Here is a 27,829-nt window from a genome sequence, read left to right on the forward strand (position 1 = left end):
TAGATGGATAGATAAGATAGGAAGGAATTGATTATGGGAATTGGCACTTGTGATTATGGAGACAGAGAAGTCCCACAATGTGCTGTCTGCAATCTGGAGAACCAGAGAAGCTAGTGGTATAGTTTAGTCAAAGTCCAAGGGCCTGAGAACCAGGGAGGTGATGGTGTTTACTCCCAGACTGAGGCTGAACGACTGAGAACCTAGAGTTCTGATGTCCAAGGCCAGGAGAAGATGGGTGTCTCAGCTCCAGAAGAGATAATAAATTTGCCTTTCTTCTGATTTTTTTGTTCTATGTCCTCAACAGTTTGGATGATGCCCACTCACATTGGTTGAGGGCAGATCTTCCTTACTCAGCCCACTGATTGAAATGTCAGTCTCTTCCAGAAACACCCCCAGAGATACACCCAGAAATAATGCTTTACCAACCTTCTGGGCATTCCTTAACCCAGTCAAGTCGACACCTAAAATTAACTATCACGTATCTTTATGGTGTTTTTTTTTTTTTTGAGACGGAGTCTTACTCTGTCGCCCAGGCTGGAGTGCAGTGGTACAACCTCGGCTCATTGCAACCTCCGCCTCCCGGGTTCAAGTGATTCTCCTACCTCGGCCTCCTGAGTAACTGGAATTATAGGCACCCACCACCACACCCGGCTAATTTTTGTATTTTTAGTAGAGATGGGGTTTCGCCATGTTGGTGAGGCTGGTCTCAAAGCCCTGACCTCATAATCTGCCCGCCTTGGCCTCCCAAAGTGCTGGGATTACAGATGTGAGCCACCGTGCCCAGCCCTCATGGTGTCTTTTAACATATATATATATATATATATTTATTTATTTATTTATTTTTTTTCCTCTCCCTCCTAAATTTCTTATAAACCAGAAGTTAAATCTAGAGGATAAATGGTATTCCGATTTTGGTTTGGTTTGGTTTGGGACTAGAACACTTCATGGGCGGTGGGGGTATATCCTATCCTGTAATGTCTGATTTTATACACTTTTTGTGCCATTGAAATTGATCATTGGGTTTAGGTGTTTGGGTCCCTGATTCATCCATTAAGTTCCCCATCAACTTTTCTCCTGATAGTTTTATTTAGCATCTGATGATGATCATTTCCTTTATTCATTATCTCGTTAGGGCATGCAAAATAATGATATTCTAACATTTTCATCCTGGTCCATTTATTAGCTGGAATTTTTTAATACAGAGTACTTTCATTGTCATCCCTTTCGTTACCCTGAAACGTAATTTACGTGGGAAAGGCGGGGTAAATGCTTGCTACATTTTTTTTAAGCCTGTTTGCAGAATAATGATTTAGTTCTCTAATTTCCTCCAGAAGTGAATAGTGAAGGTTTTTTTTTTTTCTGAGTATTATTATAAACTTAGGAATTTTAACATTTGTACTTAAGTTTTAGAATTAGCTTCTCCATTTTCACAAATAATAAAAGCCTGCAAGCTTTTTCATTGAGATTGCATTTGAATTTGTAGTTCAGTCTGGGGAGAACTGTTATCTAAATAATATTTAGCTTTCCAATCTGTGAACTTATCATCTCACCTATTGAAGTTCTCTTTAATTTCTTTCAGTAATTTTTAGTTGCTTTGTGTTTATTGGCCTTGTATCTTGCAAACTTGCTAAACACATGTAGTATTTCTGTTAAGGCTTTTTCTTAGATTCTTTTGAATTTTCTATGTGGATAAACATATTATCTGCAAGTAAAGACAGTTTTATTGCTTCTTTTCCAATATTTATATCTTTTATTTCTTTATTTTGTCCTATGGAACTGAATGGCACCTCCAATACAGTGTTGAATAGGAGTGATGAGAATGGGCAATCTTTTCTTTTTCCCCCCTTTTCTAAAGGAAAGCTTTCAGTTTCCTGCCCCTTCCCTGCAGATCTGGCCCCTGCTGTATATCAGTGCAGGATCTTTGCCCAACCAGATTTCCTGTTCCTCCCCTAGGGAAAGATGCTTCTCCCTTCTCTTCCCTCTGGCATTGCACCTTTTCCTGAAATCAGAGGGTTTAACTGGACCTCTTCCGGGGGAGACTGTTGTTGCTAGTTACTGTAGGTGCAGAGCTTGTTGGGAGAGCAGGGGTGATTAGGGACAGATAGCTTTTGCTTCTATCCCTCTCTGAGAGGGGTTTTTTTTTTTTGCCTCCCGGGACTTTGCTAGGCACGAGGGTGTCCTGCCCCCTTCCCAGGGACTTAGGTGTTGCTTCCTATGCAAGAAAGCCCAGGGAAGTAGGTAGGTAGGGTTTTATTGCCTGTGTTCCAGCAAAGGGATCTTTCTCAGGTCTTCTGCCTCGCTGCAGCCTTTCATGAGCACTCCACAGAAAGGAACTCGTGAGTAGGTGTGGACACTTCTCGTGCCTGGGCTTCAGAAGAACTCTGAACTTGTGTGGCAGTCCACATTTGGCCTTTAAGAAGTCCTTAAAATTTTAGCTGATTCTTCTATTACACTATTTGCATCCTAATCTTTAAAGTATAACCACCTAATTGTACCTTCCTAAACAATATAATGTAGTTGTGCTGGGTTTTGAACCTTATATAAATGGAATCGTGCCATATGTATATTGTTTTGTGTCTGGTTTCTTTTGCTGAGTATTTGTTTTTAATACTCAGCCATGATTTTGTGGTTAGTGATTTTTTGTTCATTTTCATTGTTTTATAGTGTTTCATTATATGAGTATACCACAGTTTGTCTACGTATTATCTGTATGGTTTCCAGATTTTAGCTGCTACAAATAGCTAGTATAAGTATCTTGAGTGCCCTCCCCCTGCCAGCAGCACTGGCATCTCCTGGGAGCTGATCAGACATTCATATTCGTGGGCACTACCTTAGACCTACTGAGCTGGAAACTGTAAGGGTAGGGCCTGCAATTTGTGTGTATGTGTGTTTTTTTTTTTTTTTTTTTTTTTTTTGAGGTGGAGTCTCACTTTGTTGTCCAGGCTGGAGTGCACTAGCACGATCTCAGCTCACTGCAACCTCTACCTCCCAGGTTCACGCCATTCTCCTGCCTCAGCTTCCCGAGTAGCTGGGACTACAGGCGCCTGCCACCGCACCTGGCTAAAATTTTGTATTTTTAGTAGAGATAGAGTTTCACCATGGTCTCGATCTCCTGACCTCGTGATCCGCCCGCCTCAGCCTCCCAAAGTGCTGGGATTACAGGCGTGAGCCACTGTGCCCAGCCTTTTTTTTTTTTTTTTTTTTTTAGATAGAGTCTCACTCTGTCACCCAGGCTAGAGTGCAGTGGCGCAATCTTGGCTCACTGCAACCTCTGCCTCCTGGGTTCAAGCAGTTCTCTGCCTCAGCTTCCCAAATAGCTGGGATTATAGGTGCCCACCACCAGGCCTGGCTAATTTTTGTATTTTTAGTAGAGACAGGGTTTCACCATCTTGGCCAGGCTGGTCTTGAACTCGTGACCTCGTGATCAACTCACCTACCTCCCAAAGTGATGGGATTACAGGCATGAGCCACCGTACCCAGCTGCAATTTGTGTTTTAACAATCCCTCAGAGTGATTACTGTACATGCTAGAGTTTGAGAACCACTTCTATAGCAGGTATACCTAGGAGAGGAACTGTTGGGCATAGGGATGGGTAGATAATGGCAAACTGTTTCCTAAGTGATTGTACCAATTTACACCTTTACCAATGATACAGGAAACATCTTGGGCATCTTCAGAGTTTTTAATAGTAATTCTTCTCCCTCTGCATCCTTTTTGGTTTTAATGCGTAACTTTATCTGTAAAATTAAAAATTAGGTCATTGGTCAATGAAATCTGAAAGTCTAGAAGTGACTGGTCTAAAGGAAATGTCTTTGAATGCAGTGAGTATGTCATCATCTTTGCTCTCATTTAAATGCCTAGCACAGTGTTAAGCACATAGAAAATTATGTACATATCTGGCAAACTGAATTTGAAAATACCAGTTTTTTTTCTGTTTTAAGCAGTTCCTCCATCTTATTTTTTAAAAATCTTAAGACCTAGAGTTTATTAAAATAATCTAGCAGTGCTTTTTGAAAAATCACCATATACCTTTTTTTTTTTTTTTTTTTTTTTAGCTTTTATCTCTTCTTTTTGAAGACTTGTTCAAAAAATTTAATTCTGAAATGAAAAAGATTGCCGACCAGGTGATTCCTAAGCAAAGAGCAGCCCAGTTTGATGTTGTCAAACACATGCGCCAAGACCAGATCACCAATGGCATGGTGAACGCTATTTCTACCGTAAGTCTTCAGTCACTCTTTTAGGGTCTTGTAATTTAGTTGTAAATCTATTTGGTAGAAGAAAAACTTAAAGCACTTTGAGAATCCAGGTGAAATATAGAAAGGAATGTTTACAAAGCACAAATTTCTACTTTGAAAGGAAGTCTAAAGTGTTTATTACTATAACTTTCCTGCCAAATTATAGTTCCTGTTATATGAGGCAATAAGAAAATAGATACTCTTACACAGAGGAAAAATCTTCATTTAACTGTTAAATAACCATGCTTTTAAAGAATACTTTCCCCCATTTTCTTCTGTAGTAAAATTGACACATTTCAGGCAGGTTTATTAATTATCAACCTTTTGTTCAAAATAATACAAAATGTTTCATTTCACAGGAGGTTTATATTCTTCGAAGACCTGTCAGCTGTTCCTCACATAAGCAATGAGTTCTGTGCTGGATGAATTCAGTTCTCGGCAGCAGCTGTGTAGTCAGGGTCTCGGGCTATTCAGAAAAGGTTATCAGATGGGTTTTTGCTTCCTTTCTTAAAGCGTAACAACTATAGGTCTATCTGATGAAGTCTGGTTCATGTTTTGCATGTCAGACATAAAATTAGTTTTATGGATGACATTTTGCCCCAACAAAGCATAGTATAATCTACCATGTTGATTCCCTTAATGATGAAAGAGTGCAGACTTGCTTCAATACTTGACTTTAGAACTTTATAGTGGGTCTGTGTGAGTGGCCCATACAGTGACAGCTACATCTAAATTTGAGGTGAACCAGGCCTTTGTCCCTATTTAGGCACATAAACTCTAGTGGCGCAAACTTGTCTGAGGTGGATCCCTGAGTATTTGAAGAGAATCCTCCAAAGAGTGCTTGAACACGCTTCTGTTAGAATTACTTTTCCTTGCTTGCTCGCCCATGATTTTCAGGTCAAAAGAGCTATTTTGAGTACTTCTTTTACCCCTAAAGGAAACCGCTTTACCTCCCTGATAGAACTGCTTATTACAAAAATCAGTAGCAGGCCTAGTTACAGGTGTGCCCCACTCTAGACAACAGAAAAAGATCAACCTTTAAAATTCTTAGTGTTGCTATTAGCAGAATGCTTTTACCAAATACATTTTTCTCAAAGGAGCATTTTTAGCCCTCTTGTCTGTTTCTCGTCTCTCCCTTTTGTAATACTCCTACAGAATACAAGAACAAATTCTCTTGCTGAACATCTTGGCTTCACTCCCATCTACTTGCTACTTGCCAACAGCTGCTGCCTTATTTTAGCTGTGTGCTGAATACTTATTTACCTTATTTACTCTTACTCTGTGGGCATAAGTCAGTTTACTAGATTCATTCTGCCTCCAAGGATAAAAGGAGTTAATGAAATAAGTGATAATATGAGAGGTTAATTTGTGGGATATATATAGTTGCTCTATTTCTTTGCCTTTTAATAGGGTTTCTTAGAGTTTAGCTCTTTCCCACGTTTCAGAAACTCAAGGTTCCAAAGTGATCGATCTTCACTATAATAGTGAGCAAACTGTACTTTGTGAGGGAGCTCCCCCAGAGTTACATATTTTAATGCAAACAGATCACCTAATCTTTTCCTGAAACCCTAGCAGATTTTCTGCTACAAGGGTTTTTAACCTGGGATCCACAAGAGTCCAAAAATGAATGTAAAATTTTTATTCTTGTTTCTATGTGCATTTTTCTCAAGAGAACATTCCTAGCTTTTACTGGGTCCTCTGAGGAGGAATGAAGAACCACGGCAGGTGCAGTTTTTCTCTTTAGAATTAGAAAACTTGAGTCAACAATTTTGTTCACATCTTATTGTCTGCTTTGCTTTTTTTTTATTTTTATTTTTGAGACAGCGTCTTACTCCCAGGCTGGAGTACAGTGGTGTGATCTCAGCTCCCTGCAGCCCCTGCCTTTTGGGCTCAAGTGATCTTCCCACGCCAGCCTCCCAAGTAGCTGGAAATACAGATGTGCACCACCACACCCAGCTAGTTTTTGTATTCTTAGTAGAGATGAGGTTTTGCCACATTGGCAGGCTGGTCTTGAACTCCTGACCTCAAGTGATCCACCCACCTCGGCCTCCCAAAGTGCTGGAATTATGGGTGTGAGCCACCACGCCCAGCCTGCTTTGCTTTTTGAATGAATACTGTTTTCTACTGTTAATTCGTGTTACCATGAATTTAAATTTCAAAAATTTCTAATCTTAATTTTTAAATTATTCTTGAGAATATTTTTAATGTATACAATTAATACAACTACAAAATAATACAACATATTTAATGCATAAGAAGATAAAGTAAATTTAATGTTCAAGATTTAGTTGATATGAATCTATTTTAATAATGACACAGTGGCCACAGAGAATATATGTTTCTTAATATGAATATATATACTATTTTTAGATTCCTCAAAACTTAATTAAGAAGCCTTCAGTTTGTTCATTATCCTAAGTAAATGATACCTGAGTTATTTTTCTGTTACTACATTTTCCTGTTCTTAAGACTAACTTTGGAAAACATCCAAATAGCACATTCCAACATGAAATGATCTCTTTGAGCTTCAAACTAGTTTTCCCTTAAATGTGTATAGATATTGCTGGTGTTTTATCAGTTAGCTTATGATTTCCCATGGAAATCTGTGGTTGAACTGGCTCTTCATTATAGAATTAGTTGCTGAGAAGGTGACGGCTCTGATGTGGTAAGTTTATGCATCGAACAATTCTGAGATGGTTGCTAGACACAGTAATGTTCATTATCTTCCTAGAAAACCCCAGCAAGTGACTTGACTAAACTTTCATTTTAATTGTGACACTTTGATTTCTGAATATGTGTCATGGTTCTAATTTCGTAAGCATGAAGATCTTGCCATGAACTTCTTGGAGTGACTGCACAGTATCAGACAACATAGGATTGGGTTAGGAATAGCCTTACGTCTTTCATCTCCCTACAGGGAAATTGGTCTCTAAAGAGATTTAAAATGGACCGCCAGGGTGTAACCCAAGTGCTGTCTCGCTTGTCATATATATCCGCACTGGGCATGATGACAAGAATCTCTTCCCAGTTTGAAAAAACAAGAAAAGTGAGTGGTCCTCGCTCCCTCCAGCCATCTCAGTGGGGAATGCTTTGTCCTTCGGACACTCCTGAAGGAGAGGTAAGGAATCTGAGGAGTCTTGATGCTGTGTCAGAGGCAATACCTATGTCTGTGCATGGGGTGGGGTGGGGGGTTCTGCTTCTGTTCCCATCTCCAGGCCATATCCTTTCTTTTGTCCATCATTTATCTGGCAAAGAAATATTGACATGCTTGGGAGACTACATTCGTATGATTCCAAAACTAGGACCTGCAGAAGCATTTGATTCTGTGTGTTAGCTAAAAGTAATACAGTCCATGTTTCTCTTGCTTATTTTAGTTTATCCCAAAATCAAATCATGCACAGAGGGGATAAGACTGTGAAGGCAGATTGAAAGACCTATCCCCTCTCATGCTCATGAGGGGCTCTTTTTGAGCAGCTCCTTATTGTCCTTAGTTAGGCTCAGTCACAGCCAATTAGGAGTATACAGTCCATGACCTAATGCGGATTCTAACTCACTTATATTGAAAAACAAGCAATTGCCTAAACACCAAGCCAGGGAGTTTACATTGTTTTGCTTCTGTAGCACCCGCTCCTCCCTGTGTCAGGGTCCTTTCTCCCTTGGGTTAACATTGTGAGTTTCACTTGATTCTATTCCTTCTAAATTGTAAAATTCTGGAGGAAGGAAGGTTCACTGTTGTATCTCAAGCTCCTAACATAGAGCCTTGGTTAGAGTAGAGGCCCCGTGAATATATGCTGAATTAATAATTATGACAAGTAAAAGATGCAGGTTCCAAAGTGTAGGAATTTATCATTATTTGGAAGGGATGAAAATAGGAATCTGTATAGAGCTGCGATTTTTAGAAACTATTTATCTAATTTATCTGAAACCATATGGAAATTGACACTAAAATTATCCAGTTTGTCAAATTTTGTATAATTTATACAACTTTGAAACATTTCATTTCCCAGAGATTGCTTCAGCTAACCTAAAAAAAAAGTAGCTATTTTGTACAGTTACCGCAGCAGATGGTTTTAAGACTTGAAGATACAATCTTACAAGTCACCTGTCTTAAGTATTTTTTTTCTATTTACTATATTCTGTCCTTGTTGGTATTGTTGTTTTAGAGCTGTACTGGGTTGCATAGATGTTTAAAATATTTATTTTCTTTTCATTTTGAAATAATTTTAGATGTACAAAAAAGTGATGAAACTGGTACAAAGATTTTCCACAATCTTTCATCTAGATTCCCAACTGTGAACATCTATGTAACCATAGCACTGTTATCAACCTCATGACATTGAACAATACTATAATCTATGGATCTTATTCAAATTTTGCCAGTTGTCCCACTGTTGTCTTTTTTCTGTTCCAGAATCACACATTATTTTTAGTTGTCATGTCTCCTTGTCTCTTTTAATCTGAAAGAGTTTTTCAGTCTTTATTTACCTTTAATGACCAAGAAACTTAAGGGTACTGACCAGTTATTTTATACAGTCTCTCATTTCAGGCCAGAAATTTTATATTTTTATGTAGCTGCATTTATTAATGTTTTCCTTTACTTATAAAGGAAAATGACTGTAATGTTTCGTTGTCTGGGAGTAATTGTTAATGTAGTCAATTTTGTTGGGCATTTATGATGCCGTCAACATTTACAATTACAAATAGTACTGTGCTGAGCATTTCTGTAGCTAAATCTATTTTATATCCTTGCTTGTTATGAAGATAAATTCCTCTGGATTAAGGGATATATATATATTCTAAAGACATTTGTGTGAATCACCACAGTATCCCCTACAAAGTGGTACTGCTTTGCATTGCCGCCAGCAAAGTAGTGAGCTATTTTCAGATGCAGACTGTACTTTGTATTACTAATGTTCATTCTTAGAAATGACTGTCTTTTGTTTTTTAGGCATGTGGTTTGGTTAAAAACTTGGCCCTTATGACACACATCACAACTGATATGGAAGATGGACCCATTGTTAAATTAGCCAGTAACTTGGGAGTAGAAGATGTGAATTTATTATGTGGGGAAGAGCTCTCTTACCCAAATGTGTTTCTTGTGTTTCTTAATGGTGGGTATATTATGGAGACATCTTGGCCCTAGATAGTCTATGAAGAGGGGGAGGGAATCCATTATTATCCTGGTATGTAAAGCACAAATAGACTTTAATTCTGGGCCCAGGTTGACCTTCACTTAAAGGTAGAAAATACAGTGATAACAGAAATAGTTACTTTGTTGGCTGGGTTATCCAAGGTTCTGAGAGGATATAGCTATCGGAGCTAAAGGGTAACATTGCAGAAAGTGGCTGCTGTCTGCCCTTTTGCAGTTGCTGACATATCCATAGTGGAATAAGGTTCAACATGGTACCTTTAAGTACAAGTTAAATATTGGAGTCATTCTGCAAAAATTATCATATCAGCTCTTATAATGAATTGACTTTGTCTAGCCGTCTGATAATCAGTATGTCAGCAGCCTGTGGTAAGAGGATCCCTCTCCTCTGGCTCACACTCCAGTTACTTCTTTCATATACCTCTTCCTACCTCCTTCAAAGTCTTCCAGAGACTCAGCAGGAAGTGTGCTCTCTTCCTTTCTGCTTTTGATTTATTGCTGTGTGTGCCTGTCCTCTCACTAGTATGCTCCATGAGCTTATCCCTTATCACTTGTCTTTCCTCTCTTCCACTCCCCCTTCTGCTCATTCTAGGAGGCATTAACTCTTTTTTATATGGGCTGGTGAGGAAGGGGTCAGAGCCTCAGCAGGGCTGTTAACTGACTGCCTCATTCATTATATCCCAGAGGCTAACATTGAGTGAGCTTTTACTCTGCACTTTAACCAGTGCCTCTTTGAATCCTCCCGCTAACCTTGGGAAGCAAAGTTCGTTTTCCCCATTTCACAGATGATGATTACAACAAGAAGCAGTTTAATAGTAGCAGTTAGTAGGTGCTAAGCAGCATTCTCAGTACTTTAAATGATCAGGTCGTTTAATCTTTACTACCACCCTGTGGAAGTGGTGGAGCCAGTGTTCAAACCCAAGTTGTTTGGACCTGAGTTCATGCCCCAGCACTGTGCTGAAAGATGAGGAAAATGAAGCTGACTTTTCCAGTATTCCTCAGCCAGCATCTGGAAGGACTGGCCCTTAACCATTCTTCCTTTGTTGCTTCCATGCAACCTTGTGGACTGGCTGCGGGTGTTAATAACAGTATTTTCAAATAACTGCTTAGTGCTGCTTACTATTTTTATTGGTTGGATATATTAAATCAGGTTGGGTTTATTTTTTATTTCTGTCTTACCTATTCTTTCTTTTTGCCTAGGTAACATCTTGGGTGTCATTCGCGACCACAAAAAGCTGGTGAATACATTTCGACTCATGAGAAGAGCAGGATATATCAATGAATTCGTTTCCATCTCAACAAATCTTACAGATCGATGTGTCTATATTTCTTCTGATGGAGGAAGGCTATGCAGGTATATGTTACTAAAAAGAGTTTTTAAGAATCTCTTTATATTTATTCTTGAAAGAAATAGACTTGTTTTTATTTATGAAACTGTTTTAACCTCTTTCATTGTGAAGATAAATTTAATTCCATGAGCAAACACTTTATGAATATGCATATTAGGTACTGAGGATGCAAATTAATACGGGAGACAGAGTCTGCCCTCAGAGAGCTCAGTCTGCCAGGAAAGGCAGAAAAAATGACTAATAACAATCATCTGTGCTAGTAGTTAATGCTAGCCACTATTTGTCATTTTAATGGAGGCACTATATGTATAAGGCTTTAACTCCATTCAACCCCATGAGGTTGGATTATTCTTGTCGTTTAACAAATGAGGAAACTGAGGTTTAGTGAGGCTGAGTAACTTATTGAAAACTAAAGAGTGGTGGAGTCTGTTTTTTATTTCAAAGTCCTTAGGATTCGTTTGATGCATGATTTTGCCCACTATAGTCTGTTGCTACAAACTGAGCTTTAAAGGATGAGTAGGATTGTGTTAACTTGGAGGTAGGTGGGGAGGAGAAAGGCTGAAACAAGGCAAGAATGAAAACATGGAGACATGAAGAAATAAAATAACACTAGACCCAATGGAAAAGTAGGTTCCTTTTATTCATTCAGTAAGTATTTATTAAGGGCCTATTGTGCACAGGTACTATCTAGGAGCTGGAGGTACAAAGATGAATGTGACATAGTGTCTGGTTTGAGGGGATATGCAGAGACATCAGCTGAGGACATTGCCTTGTTTCACAAGCCTTTTCTAGCATTACCGTAGTTATTCTGTGTATACCTCGGGTAGAGTAGAAGCACGAGGCAGTGAGCTAGCAGTAGCTGGAAGTCTGTCAGAGCTGGGAGAGTGACTGTCCAGCATCCATTCCTCCTTCATATGATACTACCTCATTTTCCTTTGAGGACTGCCCCTCCCCATTGGCAGGCTTCTTGGGATGGTCAGTCCAGTGCCCTCTTCTCTTCAGCCAGGGGTTGGGCATATGACCCAAATGAGGCCAGTCATACCCCCTCATCAGAGAATTTGAATCCCAGGTAAAATAAATCAAGGGAGGGAAGTGGTTGGACCTGATTCATTCTCCCAGTGCTGCATGCAAGAGACTGCCTGTTAACACCTCATTTTCTGGATCCTTGGAATTGCTCTAGTTCCTTTTCTTTCTGAGGCTGAGCATTTCAGCTTTTTTGTTGATTCTTATCCTTCCATTAACTTTTTTATTTTAATTTTTTTTGAGACAGAGTCTCAGTTTGTCACCCAGGCTGGAGTGCAGTGGTACAATATTGTCTCACTGCAACCTCCACCTTCAAGGTTCAAGCAATTCTTATGCCTCAGCTCCCCTCCCACCCCTGCCCCCCCGAGTAGCTGGGATTACAGGCACACACCACCGCCTCTGGCTAATTTTTTGTGTTATTAGTAGAGATGGGGTTTCACTGTGTTGGCCAGGCTGGTCTCGAACTCCTGGCCTCAAGTGATCCACCAACGTCAGCCTCCCAAAGTGCTGGGATTACAGGTGTGATCCATTGCACCCAGCACCGGTAAATTCTTAATGCCTCCAGTAAACTTCATTTTTGCTTAAATTAGCCAGAATTGGTTTCTCTTCTTTGCAACCAAAGAATGGTTAGCTGATGATATACCTGTGTTTGAATCCTGACTTCCCACTTACTGAGTTGTGTGACTCTGAGTGTACTACTTCAGTCTCTCAGCCTTGGTTTCACTGGCTATAAAATGGAAACAATAATGCCTGCCTAAGATTGTCTTGAGAAGTAGTTGATATAAGGTGTGGTAAGTGCTCTGTAGAGTGCCAGGCACACATTAGGTGCTTATTTATAACTATTAATAGCATGGTCCAGTTAAGGGCAGGAATAACAGTGACAATTTCTAGGTTACTCTTTTTTAGGATTTCATTACATCCAACATAATATACATTCAAAAAGAAAACGGGCCGGGCGCGGTGGCTCAAGCCTGTAATCCCAGCACTTTGGGAGGCCGAGACGGGCGGATCACGAGGTCAGGAGATCGAGACCATCCTGGCTAACACGGTGAAACCCCGTCTCTACTAAAAAATACAAAAAACTAGCCAGGTGAGGTGGCGGGTGCCTGTAGTCCCAGCTACTCGGGAGGCTGAGGCAGGAGAATGGCGTAAACTCAGGAGGCGGAGCTTGCAGTGAGCTGAGATCCGGCCACTGCAGTCCAGCCTGGGTGGCAGAGCAACTCCCTCTCAAAAAAAAAAAAAAAAAAGAAAACTCTTTTATAGAAGCAACTTTATAATGGCATGACAGATCTAGCAGGAAAAAATAGTAGAATGTGTTGAGTTAACGTAAGGATAACTGAGGCAGCTAAATGTGATCCCCTCCCTCTCCTCCGCCGGTTTCTGTCGTCTCATCTGAGGCTTAACCTGAATCCACTGCAGCGCTCAAATGAGGCATTAGCGGGCTCTGCTTCCCTACCAAGAAGGAGCCAGAATTTCGAGGTACTGTGGATTTCCATGAAAAGCTCACCCAGTTCATTTTTCAACAACTTGTGTTCCGCTTTTGTAATTGTGCAGCTCCTCTTCTTAACTGTTTAAAAGTGCTCATTAGTCCTCAAATAGTTATTTGGACTTTAGGGTAGAGCATACAAGTGTCTGGTGGTTACTTGCTCCTCTCTGTAAGAGCTGCTTATCCAAATAGCAACAGCCCTTGACGTTTCAGTGCCGCATGCCATCCTTTGTGTCGGGGTTTCCTCATGGTGGCAAAGCCCTCCGAGGCAAGTCCCCACTGACAGTTACAGGTTAATCTGCCAGAATGCCTTCTCCACCTTCCACCCATTACGTTGCTGAAAACCACAAAGTAAGAAAGCTTTATTCTCTGCCAACTTTTAGCCACTCTTTTTGGTCACTTGTAGCTTTAAGTATCTTGCTAACCTAGCTCAGTGACGTTTAGACTAAATCAAACTACTCTAAACATCTGGATATTCCTCAGAACCTCATAACGCAATGCCACTTATTACCCTAGGTGACAGTGATTCTTTGACTGTTAACTCTGTGAGTAGTATACAAAATATTTCCAATGTGAAATCAGGGGATGTTTTTAGATTGATACGTTACACCGTTCTTAAAAATATGACATTAAAGGTTTTGTTTCCTTTTCAGACTTTGAGTATCATTTTTGTGTTGCCTTTTCGTTCAAAACCAAATGTTTCCTAAGATACTTGCAGGAAGCACTGTGTGTGTGCATGACTATGTGTACACATACTCACATGTGCACATGGGCTTGGGTATGTATGTGTGTATATGTGAGAGAGAACATAGGCCCCTACACCATGCTCTTGCATACAAAAAATACCTGGTGTACTCAGCAATCCAGGAATAGGTTTGGTCGTATTTACATCTTCCTTCATCTCACTTTGGTAAACTAATTTGCCTGTGTAATTTTTCCCTGGAACTACTATTAATTTGGTTTTGCTGTTTCCGTTCTAGACCCTATATAATTGTCAAGAAACAGAAGCCAGCAGTCACAAATAAACATATGGAAGAGCTGGCCCAAGGGTACAGGTAAGTAGCCAAAAGTAAAACTTACCAATCTCCTTAATACCCACATACATGATTTAAGAAAAGTGTATTTTCATTTTAGTGTTTTAATTTCTTTCCATCAAATTACCAGCCTGTTAAAAACCTATTTTGCTCCATGTGAGCTTGCTTGGACATTGTAAAATATTCATCAATTTAGATCATGAGGCTTACATAGTCTTGAAGTCAGTTAGTACACAAGTGTTTCTGGTAAGAAAGGGACTTACATCATGTGTCAGTGTAGACACTGTGGGTCTCATTATGAGGTTTCTAAGGTCAGAATTTTTTTTTTAAGAAGTGGGGACTAGGTTGACAAGAGTTACAGACAGACACTTTGCTGTTTTTATTTCAGCAATTTGTGGTTACTGTGTGAGCTGAGAATAACATGTTTCAGGTATCTCAATGTAATGATATCCTCTGGGAGAGAAAGGTGCTTTGGGCCTAAATGAAAGCCAGTATCTCCTGTTGTTATATAAAATACTGCAGAAAATGCTTTTTAATGATGTCTCTTTCACCAATATTTTCCCAGGAATTTTGAAGATTTCTTACATGAGAGTCTGGTTGAATATTTAGATGTGAATGAAGAAAATGATTGTAACATTGCACTGTACGAACACACAATTAATAAGTAAGTAGAATCCATAGCAACCGTAATTAAAACCTGTTCTGAGTATAGAAACTAACTTCTTTTGACAGGAACTGTTAGAAATATACAATCTTTTTTTTTTTTTTTTTTTGAACATGCAAGTTTGTTACATAGGTAAATGTAGGCCATAGTGGTTTGCTGTACCTATCAACCTATCACCTAGGTTTTAAGCCCAGCATGCATTAGCTATTTATCTTGATGCTCTCCCTCCCCCAACCCCCTAACAGGCCCCCGCTGTGTATTGTTCCCCTCCCTGTGTCCCTGTGTTCTCCTTGTTCAGCTTCCACCTATGAGTGAGAACATGTGGTGTTTGGTTTTCTGTTCCTGTGTTAGTTTGCTGAGGATGGCTTCCAGCTTCATCCACATAACTGCAAAGGACATGATCTCGTTCCTTTTTATGGCTGCTTAGTATTTCGTGGTATATAAGTATATTGTATATTTCTGTGTGTACCATATAGAAATATACAATTTTATAGCAGAGTATAACCCATCATTTATCCCAGTGAAGAGTATTACAAAGCAGCTAACAAGTCATCTTTATATTTCATTATCCTTCCTATTCATGTGACAGTTTATATATATACACACACACACATGCATACATACACAGAGAGATATATCCATATACATAGATAGATAACTATATATATATATATATATATATATATATATATATATATATATATATAGTTGGTTTTTTTGTTTTGTTTTGTTTTTTGAGACAGGGTCTTGCTGTGTCACCCAGAAGGAGTACAGTGGTACAACATAGCTCAGTGAAGCTTAAAACTCCTGATCTCAAGCGATCCTCCCACTTCAGTGTCCTGAGTAGTTGCGATTACAGGCGTGAGCCACCATGCCCAGCCTTAATGTATATTTTTTAAAAGGAGTTGTTTCTCTGATTTTAATACTTGATTACTGCCAAAATTGAACTAATGAATTAAGCTGTATAAAAATATACTTACCTCTTTTAGAGATGATTTTGTCCATGGACATCTGAATTCTTGTCAGTATAGGAGTTCTCTACATAGTCTGTTCAAAAACTATCTCTAAGTTTATGTGTAGTATACACTTGAATTGATAGTATGTTCACAATATTTCTTCTTGAACAATATTTTTAGAAGTGTCTGTGTTCCATTTGGAGTACATTAAAGAACATCTATATAACCTGCTGTCTGATGCATGTGACTGATGTGCCATTTACCTGAAATTGGAATTCTTGCAGATATATTGCTAGAGAGTTTAATACTACCACCTGATAACTATTTATGTCTTCAATCAAGAATAAGTACTTTTCTGACCCAGTGTAGCAGCTCACCCCTGTAATCCCAGTGCTTTGGGAGGCTGAGGCAGGAGAATCGCCTAAGGCCAAGAGTTTGAGACCAGCCTGGACAACATAGCAAGACCCTATGTCTAAATAAAAATAAAACATTGGGCCGGGCGCGGTGGCTCAAGCCTGTAATCCCAGCACTTTGGGAGGCCGAGACGGGCGGATCACGAGGTCAGGAGATCGAGACCATCCTGGCTAACACAATGAAACCCCGTCTCTACTAAAAAATACAAAAAAACTAGCCGGGCGAGGTGGCGGGCGCCTGTAGTCCCAGCTACTCGGGAGGCTGAGGCAGGAGAATGGCGGGAACCCGGGAGGCGGAGCTTGCAGTGAGCTGAGATCCGGCCACTGCACTCCAGCCTGGGTGACAGAGCGAGACTCGGCCTCAAAAAAAAAATAAAATAAAATAAAAAAAATAAAACATTAACCAGACGCAGTGGCATACACCTGTAGTCCTAGCTACTCGGGAGGCTGAGTGGAAGGATCACTTGAGCCCAGGAGTTATGGGTTACAGTGAGCTATGATCGTGCCACTGCACTCCAGCCTGGCTGAGAACCTATGTCTTAAAACAGGAAAAAGAAAAACTTTTCTGTTTTCTGCTACCAAATCAAATATATTACTTTTTAAAAGATTACAATTTACCAGTCTGGGTAACATGGCAAGACCCCGTCTCTACAAAACACTTAAAAATTAGCCAGATGTGGTGGTGCAGGCCTGTAGTCCCAGTAACTCAGGGGGCTGAGGCTGGAGGATTGCATGAGTCCAGGAGGTGGAGGCTCTGTGAGCCATGTTCATGCCACTGCACTCCAGCCTGGGTGACAGAGCAAGACCCTGTTGCCAATATATATATTGCAAATATATATATTTTTTGCACTTTGTAAATAGTGCTTTTTAGTCAGAATTTTTCTTCCTTAAAGATGTGAATCTCTCAAAGTACTGTTTTGTACCCCTCATTTCAAAATTGACTGAGGGCCAGGTGTGGTGGGTCACACCTATAATCCCAGCACTTTGGGAGGCTAAGGCAGGAGGATTGCTTGAGCTCAGGAGTTGGAGATCAGCCTGGCCAACACAGTGAGACCTCATCTCTACTAAAAATAAAAAAAAAGTTAGCTGAGTGTTGTGGTGTGCACCTATGATCCCAGCTCTTGGGAGGCTGAGGTGGAAGGATCACTTGAGTCCACTTTGAGGCTTCAGTGAGCTATACTTGGAACACCACCGCATTGCAGCTTGGACAACAGAGTGGGACCCTGACTCAAAAAATATGTAGATATACATACATATCCTGAGTATAAAATAGAACTATTTTATAGTAGCCCCATAAATGACAGTTCCATCCTTGTATTACTCAAGCCAACAAAACCCTCTATTTCCATCCTGACCCTTTTTCTCTATATCGACATCAATCCCTAGCTCATCATATGAGCCTTCCAAATATATCTGGAATCTGAACTATTTTTCACTACCTCAATCCATCACCTAGTCCAGGCCATTTCCATTTCTTACCTGGATTTTTGCAAAAGCCTCCTATTTTGACACCTGTTCCCATACAGTCTTTTCCTAATAGAGCAGAGGGGGCATGTCCGTTCTCTTCTCAAATCCCTCAGGGGCTTTCCATCTCCCTCAGAAGTCCTTACAGAGGCCTTCCAGTTCCTGCACAATCTGCCCACTCCCATTTCTACCTCTCCCCGCTCCCTGTTTCAACCACACTGGCCTCTTCTCCTAATACTCCAGGCATGCCTCTGCCTTAGCACCTTTGCACTGGCTGCTTCCTCTGCCTGGAGCACTCTCTCACATACCTGCATGGCTCACTGCTTCACCTCCTCCAGGTCTTCACTCAGGTGTCTCCTTCTCTTGAGACTTTTCTGACCACTCTGTTGAAAATAGAAACTCTTATCTCTATCTACTCCTCTTTACTACTTTTTTTTTTCCTTCTTGTGCCTATTACCATAGAGTAAAATTGGTATTTTACTGATGTATCTATGTATTGTCTATCTCCCCTCACTAGAAGCTTCATGAAAGCAGGGATTTTCATCTGGTTTTTCATTGTTGTAAATGAATATAACTCTCAGCATTACCCAATTACCAAGCTATTCCATATATCAAATTAATTTCATTTTAAAAATCTAGAAGTTTTTGTATTATTTAATTCATACTTACGTTTTTTAAAATGTAGAAATGCATGAAGCACAAAGAATGAATCCCCTTCCTTTCCCATCCCACCAGACTCTACCCTCCAGAAATCACCAATGCTAATAATTTCTTATGTATTATTCTAGATTTTTTTTTTAGTATAAACATACACACATGATTCCACACAATGTATGTGTATAAAACAGTGAAAACATTTCCAGTGCCTTGATTTTGAAACTTAACCAGTATACTCTGGACATTTTCCGTATTAGTATATATATTTATATACATGTATATTTGTATACACAGTCATATGTCACTTAATGACGGGGATGCATTCTGAGAAGTTTGTTGTCAGGTGATTTCATTTTGTGAATATCATAGTGTACTTAAACAAACCTAGATGGTGTCTGTCACCCACTATCACCTACTACACACATAGACTATATGCTAAAGCCTGTTGCTTCTAGACTACAAACCTGTACAGCATATTACTCTACTGAACTTTGTAGGCAGTTGTAACACAATGGTAAGTATTTGTGTATCAAAACATATCTAAACAAAGAAAGGGTATAGTAAAAATGCAGTATTATAATCTTTTGGAACCACCATCATTTATGCAGTCTGTTGTAGACCAAAATGTTTTGTGGTGTGTGACTGTATACATATAAATATATATATTTTTTAATTGCCGTTTGTTATTACATTATCTACCTACACGTATTTAGTTTATTAACTAGTTTCCTACTGTTGAATATTTAGGTAGTTTCCAATTGTTCTACTGTTATAAACAACAGGTTACTTAGTTTTCATTCTAACTAAATTTAAGTGCTTTGTACGCAGTGAATAAGAAATCTCGGCTGAGTGCAGTGGCTCATACCTGTAATCCCAGCACTTAGGGAGGCCAAGGCAGGTGTATCACCTGAGGTTTGGAGTTTGAGTCCAGCCTGACCAACATGGAGAAACCCCGTCTCTACTAAAAATACAAAATTAGCTGGATGTGGTGGCGCATGTCTGTAATCCCAGCTACTCGGGAGGCTGAGGTGGGAGAATCGCTTGAACCCGGGAGGCGGAGGTTGCGGTGAGCCGAGATCGCACCATTGCAGTCCAGCCTGGGCAACAAGAGCAAAACTTCGTCTCAAAAAAAAAGAAAAAAAGAAATCTCCCAATTCCTGTTCAGTTTCTAAACTGATACTTTTAAAGAGAATGATTTTCTTTTTTGTAAAATCAGAATCTAGAGTGTTTGGATGTCTAGTAATTATTAGATACATATGAGTTTATGCATGTTGTCACCATAAAAGAAAAAAACTTCAGATGTTTCTTTTCATTTTTCAACTCAATCCAATCTTAACATCTGAAAAAGTAGTTTTTACTTAGATGGAGAATGTCAACTTGGCCAATATTTAAACAAAGCAGTATATTTAAAAGAAACTCTGTTTTCTTCTAGACTATAAACTGTAGCTATAAGCTGATGTTCTTTAAAGAAAAAAACAAAACAAAACCTGAAGTCTTTTCCCTTCCTACTTGACAAAGGAAGTCTTTTCCCTTCCTGCTTGTCTGAGAGGACTGGGTTTCTGTTAAGTCATAAGGTGAGAACAGTACTCTTCACCAACTACATGGAAGGCACCTTCTCTCACCAAACTAGGGACATAATTTAATACATGTGTTTTGGGAAAAAAAATAGATGAAAAACTGGATAAATGGGAGATCTTTTACCAGGTACATTCCATTGATGGGTTGGGATCTGGTTTATTGGACATCACTTCGGTCCACAGGTGCTGTAAACCGCTGACATTTTTAAGGTTACACTTCACAAGCACTTGAGGGAAAAATAGTAGGTCCATAGAGATCACAGATCCTGGATGACACATCTGTTACTTTCCACAAATACCTATAATTAACCTGAGTACTCTTTCCTATTAACACAACTGAGTTGCTTCATCATTTGGCCAAAAAACTGAATTTTCTACAGAAATATATTGTGAAAGTAACCAAGATTCTGACATCTACTAGGTAAAATCTTACTTTATGTCCAATACTACCCATAGCAGAGCTGTCCAGTAAAATAAAATGCAAGCCACCTATATAACCTCAAACTTTCTAATAGCCACATTAAAAAGGTAAAAAGAAACTGGTAAAATTATTTTAAATAATAGTTTTATGTGTGAGTATATCCAAAATATTATCATGTCAACAGGTAATTAATATAAAACTAATGAGCTACTTTACACTTTTTTTCCTACTATAAGTCCTCAAAATCTTGTGTGCGCTTACAGCACATTTCAATTTGGATGCCAATTTTTTATCAGAAATACTAGATCTCATTTCATAACATTTATACTTTTAAAAGATTCATAAATGTGAGTTGTTCCAAGATAAAAGGTTTTGTGTAACTGAACTGAGTTATTTAAATTTCAATTTGAGTTTTAAATTTTAAAGTAATTAAAATTAAGTAAAATAAAAAAATTCAGTTTCTCAGTCACACTAGCCTGGCATTTCAAGTGCTCAGTAGCCACAGTTATCTAGTGTCTAGTGGCTATGGTATTGGTCCCTGTGGGTCTATAGTAACTATTCTTTTTTTTTTTTTTTTTTTTTTGAGACAGTGTCTTGCTCTGTTGCCCAGGCTGGAGTGCAATGGCAAGATCTTGGCTCACTGCAACCTCCATCTCCTGGGTTCAAGCAATTCTCCTGTCTCAGCCTCCAGAGTAGCTGGGATTCCAGGTGCCCACCACCATGCGTGGCTAATGTTTTGTATTTTTTAAGTAGAGACAGGGTTTCACTGTATTGGCCAGGCTGGTCTTGACCTCCTGACCTCAAGTGATCCACCTGCCTAGGCCTCCCAAACTGCTGGGATTATAGGCATGAGCCACTACGCCCGGCCTATAGTAACTATTCTTTTTTTTTTTTAGACAGAGTCTTGCTGTCTCGCCAGGCTGGAGTGCAGTGGCATGATCTCAGCTCACTGCAACCTCCGCCTCCCGGGTTCAGGCAATTCTCCTGCCTCAGCCTCCCAAGTAGCTGGGGCTACAGGTTCGCGCTACCACACCCAGCTAATTTGTATTTTTAGTAGAGACAGGGTTTCACCATGTTGGCCAGGATGGTCTCGATCTCTTGACCTCATGATCCACCTGCCTTGGCCTCTCAAAGTGCTGGAATTACAGGCGTGAGCCACTGTGCCCAGCTAGTAACTATTCTTAAAGGACGTATATTCCACTCTTAAATGGTGATACAATGTGCTCATTGATATATGTTAGAAGAATGAGGAAAAGCAGGCTACTCATCCATGTGGATATTGTTGATGTATTTCTATATGTTGAATATAGTAATTTATGTGTGAATTACAAGTTCTTACATTTTGTTGTATTTTATTTAAGTATGTTTTTATTTTACCAGTTTTACTAGCATCAAATTTTATTGACATATAAATCCCCTGAGGACCTAAATAACAATATTTTTATACCCTTTAAGAGAAATTTATTTTTGTACTTGATGCTTAAGATATGTGATTTTTACTTAACTTGTTAGAGACACCACCCACTTGGAGATTGAGCCCTTCACTCTTCTCGGCGTGTGTGCTGGACTGATCCCATACCCTCACCATAACCAGTCACCGAGAAACACTTACCAGTGTGCCATGGGGAAACAAGCCATGGGTAAGATTTCCTTCTTGAAAGTTGGTTCTAAATACTTGGAAATACTTTTGGAAAAAATCTTACACCTTTATTCCTGCTTCACCAGTATTATATGTTTAAACAAATCAGGCACTGGGAACACCGGAGGGTTACCAAGCCCAGGGAATTACGTATGAAACTCTGCAAGGCTTGGTGCCCTGCCATGTCTAAAGCTTAAACAAAAATGGAGAAAACCTCTCTAAACTTGTTTCCTTCAAGAAAACAAAGCAATATATAATTAGTGTCACATAATTAAGAGGGATAAATGTAAAGAGAAAAGCCCTGTAAGATGTAACTTGTTAACCTTGAGAGATGGGAGAAAGGGCAGAAAAACTCAAGCTTAAGGAGGAAGAGGGAGAAAAAAACAGATAAAGATGTACGATGTCTATTCAAATGTACCTAGTAATTGCCTGGTTGACAATCCCCGAACCCATTATACCCTTGCAATTGCTAATGTATCTCCTAAAACTTATCCAATTCATGTCACACTGATTCCTGAGTTTATTTTGCTTCCTCTTTCTCTTTTTCTTCCTTTCATATATTTATTTATTCATTTGTAACATTTATTGAGCATAACTGTAGACTAGACATGAGGCTGGAGCCTGAAAATAGAGAGATGAGGCAGAGTCCTGTGCTCAGGGAGTTCAGAGTCTAGTAGAGGAGACCAACAAATAAAACAGTAACCCAATCTAGTGTAATAAATGCTGTAATTGAAAACCAAAATCTAAGAAAATTAGAGGAGGAAGGTCACTTAAAGTAAGAGTGGGTTGTTTCTGAAGGGTAGAGCTGAGCTGAGTCTTGGAAGACTGAGTATATTTGAAGGTATGGAAGTGTGAGCAAGTATGGCATAAGAGGTCTCAGTTCTTTGGTGTGGCTGCCTAGTGTAGCATGGTACAGAGGCGTGAAAGGGAAGTGCCATATGTTGAGGAGTTTGAGTTTTATCTTAAAGGTAATACAGAGAGAATGCTGGTGCCCCCTTACCCGCCACAAAAGAAGTTTTACTTATAAAGCTTTTTGAAATGTTTTTTAAAATCATTTAAATCCTAGTATATTTAATAAATTTTATTTTCGTATATGCCCATGACACCAGTATGATTGCCATCTCTGATTTAAAGTATGATGCAAGGGGCTTCATAAAGAAACTGTAAAAATGTAGAGAGGGAGGCATTACATTGCCTTTGGGTAACAACCGGAATGCATTTAGCTCCTCCGTTACCAACAACCAGCTGCAACTGACCATAGCTTGGCAATTAAGAAACCCTATTTCTTCATTATGGATAGAGAGTAGATATATTTCTTTTCAAGTTTTTATATTGCCCTCTGGTTAGCTACCAAGAAATAAAAAGCATTTTGTCCTGCTACTATTTACCTGAATGATGTAATGCCTGGACAGTTGAGAATCATTCCCAGTGGGAAAATCTAAACAGCAGCTCATCAATTTAGCCTTTCCATTCACCCTCAGCAGCGGTGTAGGCTGATTTCCCGCTTGTGCTTCTGACTTGCTAACAAGTTGAAATATACAGTACTGAACCCTGTGTGTCATGAAAGGGCTATCACTTCTATTGGGTTTACCAAACCATTTTGTTTCATGATGTGAATCCCAGCTGAAACAATACACCTTTTGTGTGGAACCTTCAGCAGAATTAACGGAAGACTAATCACTTCATCGCTAATGCCACTCTTTAGTGTGTTTGAAGATCGAAACAGAAAGAGCTGCAGCTATCTCCATGTAGTGAAGCTTTTTTAAAAAATAAAGAATAGACTTGAAAGAAAGAAATAATATTTTTATTTTTATAACTCTGCTTCCCACCAAAAAAAAAAAGAAAAGAAAAGAAAAACCCTTTATATGTGGCCATGAGTATCTGAAACGTTTGGTTAGTTACCACACACAGTTAAGCAGGATCAGTGTGTACAGAAAGCCAATTCAGTGTCTGTAGAGTTCTTTTGTAGTTTTCTGTGTGAAGGTTTTTTTTCTCGTTTTGTTTTGAGTGTCATTTGCAATTCATTGTCTGTGTTTTCTGAGGTTGGTGTATTCAGCTGCTCTGACCCTGGGTCCTGCACATTTAGCTCCTTGGATACAATCCTCTGACGTTACTGCTGACGCTAGGAAGACAAAAGCCACTGAATATCTTAAGTAATAAAAAAAAGCCTTTGTTACTGTTTGTTATTATAAAACACCTGACTGGAAAGAAAAGCAGCGAGATAAAAGTACATGTAGAGTTGGCATATAACACAGCAGCATTTCTCTGTGGACACTGAAATAGCTGCAGAAGTATTGAGCAAAGTCTGCTTGCAAAACGACAAAAGGAAAAAGGTCGGCAGAGGGAGAAAACCCACAGCAGATACGCAGGTCTGTAATGCAGACTTCGCACTTTAAGTAGGACTTCTCTGGATCGGTTTAATTCCTTGCAGTCTTGACAGCTGATAACTAAAACTCACACTCTATCCTGTCTTTACTATGAGCCATTGCTGAAGATTATTTAAATTCAGAGATTCTATGTGGATTTTCTAAAATAATATTTTAGTTGCTAGTCATCTGTCTGCTGGTCTGGTCCACGTATAACATGGAAGATAGTAGCTCACAATTAATTCACTAAATATTCTAGCCAATCTGGAAAATTTGCTCTCTACCATTCCCTACTATCCCTCCTACTACCCCACAAGAGAGTGAAGAAATGAGAGAAAGTCATTTTCTATTACTATGAAGGAGACCCACAAACCACAGAGATGGAAAGCCTTACCTTGTATGTAAGAGGGAGCTAATCCACGATAAAACACCAGCAGAGGGTGTTTCTTCAGTCTTAGGCGCTTTAAGTTATTAATAAAGTTCAAGTTCCCACACAGCACCTTACTGTGCCACTGAGAAGCACTTCTCCATGGATATGGCTGTGTGTGTATTGTGACATGGCTCAGAGCAAGAAAGTCAGGTGGACATCTGGAAATGGCTGGATCTCCAGGTCACTCACTCAGCACTACCAGGAAGGGCTGTGTGTTGGAGCCACCTTTTGTGTCATCTCATTGGCGCCCGATGCCAAGTTCACATGAGCCACACTTTCATATCCTGCCCATTCATTAGTTGGTAATCCTCTAGTGGAACACTTTCTCCTGTGTAAAAGGATCATTCAGTTACTATCAGCTCAATTAATGAATATGCAGCACAGACCTTCGCAGACCTCAACAGTGGCTCCTTCTCACTACCCCTTCCCGCTTCAACTGCAAACTACTGGGACTGTTTTCTAAGCTCAGGAGTGAATGCAGCTTCTGTTTTTGTATTTGTTTTCAATAGATTCTATTCCTAAGTAGATAGTTTCTTCCTTTCTGTTCCCCACTTTACAGTAGGCTGAGATGTACTAGAAATAGGCTGGAGGATTTTGAGACACTAAAAACACAATATACAAAGATCCTCATAAAATTTTGTTTCATCCTACACCTTCTCCCCCTTTCTGTTTGATTTGATTTTTAGCATATTTATTCTTTGTCCAGTTGAGGGTACAAAATGCAAAAAATGTTTTGGCCAAATTACCCTGGAAATTATTTTTCAAATTCTGCTATTGGTTAAAATTTTTTTTAATTATTGTAGCTATTTTAGGTATAAGCTTGTGTGGTATTTTCTAAGACTAGAATGTTAGCAATGAATATATACGGAGGTACAGTTGAGTACTCTAAGTTTAGTATGTAGCTTTGAGTGGGAGGTAGAATGAATGATATTATAGGGTAATAAGATATGTATTTTTATTATTACTAATATTGTTAATATTGGTTATAAATAATGTTGCCACTTACTGAGTATCCAAATTCTTTACATATATTATTTCTTTTTTTTTTTTGAGATGGAGTCTTGCTGTCACCCAGGCTGGAGTACAGTGGCACAATCACAGCTCACTGCAACCTCCACTTCCTGGGTTCAAGGAATTCTCCTGCCTTAGCCTCCTGAATAGCTGGGACTGCAGACGCACGTCACCATGCCCAGCTAATTTTGTGTGTGTGTGTGTGTGTGTGTGTGTGTGTGTGTCTGTTTTTAGTAGAGACAGGGCTTCACCATGTTGGCTAGGCTGGTCTCGAACTCCTGACCTCATGTGATCTGCCTGCCTTGGCCTCCCAAAGTGCTGGGATTACAGGTGTGAGCCACCATGCCCAGCCCTTTTTTTTTTTTAATCTCAATAATAATCCTTTGAAATATAATGCATACTTTTTTTTTGTTCTGACAAGGAAGCTGAATCCCACTTTTGTTGAGTAACATATAAAAGGTTTTCTATGTCTTCTATGAAAAGCTTACTAAAATTCTTCTCAACCAAAACTAACTTCTTTTCTCATTTTTTTCCTGTCCATTGTGGATCACGATCAGGCTGCCTTTTCTGGTAGAATGTAAATTATAAGCCCCTTTAAGTCAGGGGCTCTGTTATTTATTACAGGTTGAATATCCCTTACCTGAAATGCTTAGGACCAAGAGTGTTTCAGATTTTGGATTTTTTTGGATTTTGAAATATTTGCATATACATAATAAGATATCTTGGGGATGGGACCCAAGTCTAAACATGAAATCTGTTTAAGTTTCATATACACTTTATACACATAGCCTAAAGATAATTTATACGATATTTTTAATAATTTTGTACATGAAGCAAAGTTTGACTGAGTTTTGACTACAACCCATCACATGAGGTCAGGTGTGGAGTTTTCCACTTGTGGCGGCATATTGGTGCTCAAAATGTTTCTGATTTAGGAGCATTTTGGACTTTGGATTTTTGACTAAGGATGCTCAACCAGTGTTACAGTTGACTCTTGAACAACACAGGGGTTAGGAGCATCAACTCCTCTCACAGTTGAACATCCATGTGTAACTTTTGACTCCCCTAAAGCTAATTACTAATAGCCTACTGTTGACTGAAAGTCTTACCAATAACATAGTCAATTAACACTTACTTTGTATGTGATATGTATTATATACTATATTCTTACAATTCAAATAAGCTAGATAAAAGAAAATGTTATTAAGAAAATTATAAGGAAGAGCAAATATATTTATTATTCTTTAAGTGGAAATGGATTATCATAAAGGTCTTTGTCCTCGTCGTCTTCACACTGAGTAGGCTGAGGTGTAGAGGAAGAGAGATTGGTCTTGCTGTCTCAGGGGCAGTAGAGGCAAAAGAAAATCCATATATGAGTGGTCTCCCTTTTTAAGGAAGCTGAAAATAGTAATAGGGGAATCAGAGTTTGAGCATGTGCTGCACACAGACAAGCCCTATCATTTGCTTGCCTGTTGCTTCTTGGCAAAATGGTTAGTCAGCCATTCATTATTTTTATAAAAATTTGGGAATCTGATAGCATTTTGAAGTTTTATGACATAGAATAGTTTATAAGTCCTATTTTAACATTTTAACTTACACACCCATAGTCGGTGCTGCTAAAAATGCACGTATATGTATACTATCACAAGTTTTTTGAAAAGCCTTTAGAGAAAACTTTTTGATGTCATAAGCACTAAACATTTGCTAAACTATTTTGTTGTTCATCCATTCAGTGGTCAGTTGTAATGCCTGAGAATTATGTTCTGGGCCTGTTAGCATAATTTATAGCAGGATCCAGTCTCTTTCACCATTGTTTAGAGGTGCAGCCATTTATGTTTCCCTGCTGCATAATAATGCGTGTCTCAGGTTTCAGAAGACATGTTTGGCAGCCTGGTGGGACATTGCCTGAACCCTTGTCTCCAGCTGAGTAAAGTATACAATTGGAACTGAAATCT

The 27,829-nt window shown here is 39.2% G+C and overlaps 1 protein-coding gene across 3 annotated transcripts in view; it reads left to right on the top strand.

Annotated features, from left to right (window-relative positions):
* The window catches only part of POLR3B (RNA polymerase III subunit B), a 136,416-nt gene that overhangs the window by 59,261 nt on the left and 49,326 nt on the right, over nt 1-27,829 (top strand). For all 3 annotated transcript variants that reach the window (XM_003907087.5, XM_021922859.2, XM_009181591.3), the window contains 7 exons: nt 4,056-4,217; nt 7,153-7,353; nt 9,184-9,346; nt 10,585-10,738; nt 14,223-14,297; nt 14,842-14,940; nt 21,941-22,068. In XM_003907087.5, the coding sequence (XP_003907136.2) occupies nt 4,056-4,217; nt 7,153-7,353; nt 9,184-9,346; nt 10,585-10,738; nt 14,223-14,297; nt 14,842-14,940; nt 21,941-22,068 (982 nt within the window). The remainder of the gene's footprint in view (nt 1-4,055; nt 4,218-7,152; nt 7,354-9,183; nt 9,347-10,584; nt 10,739-14,222; nt 14,298-14,841; nt 14,941-21,940; nt 22,069-27,829) is intronic.

This window comes from Papio anubis, chromosome 9 (assembly GCF_008728515.1).
Source record: "Papio anubis isolate 15944 chromosome 9, Panubis1.0, whole genome shotgun sequence".
NCBI classification, from domain to species: domain Eukaryota; kingdom Metazoa; phylum Chordata; class Mammalia; order Primates; family Cercopithecidae; genus Papio; species Papio anubis.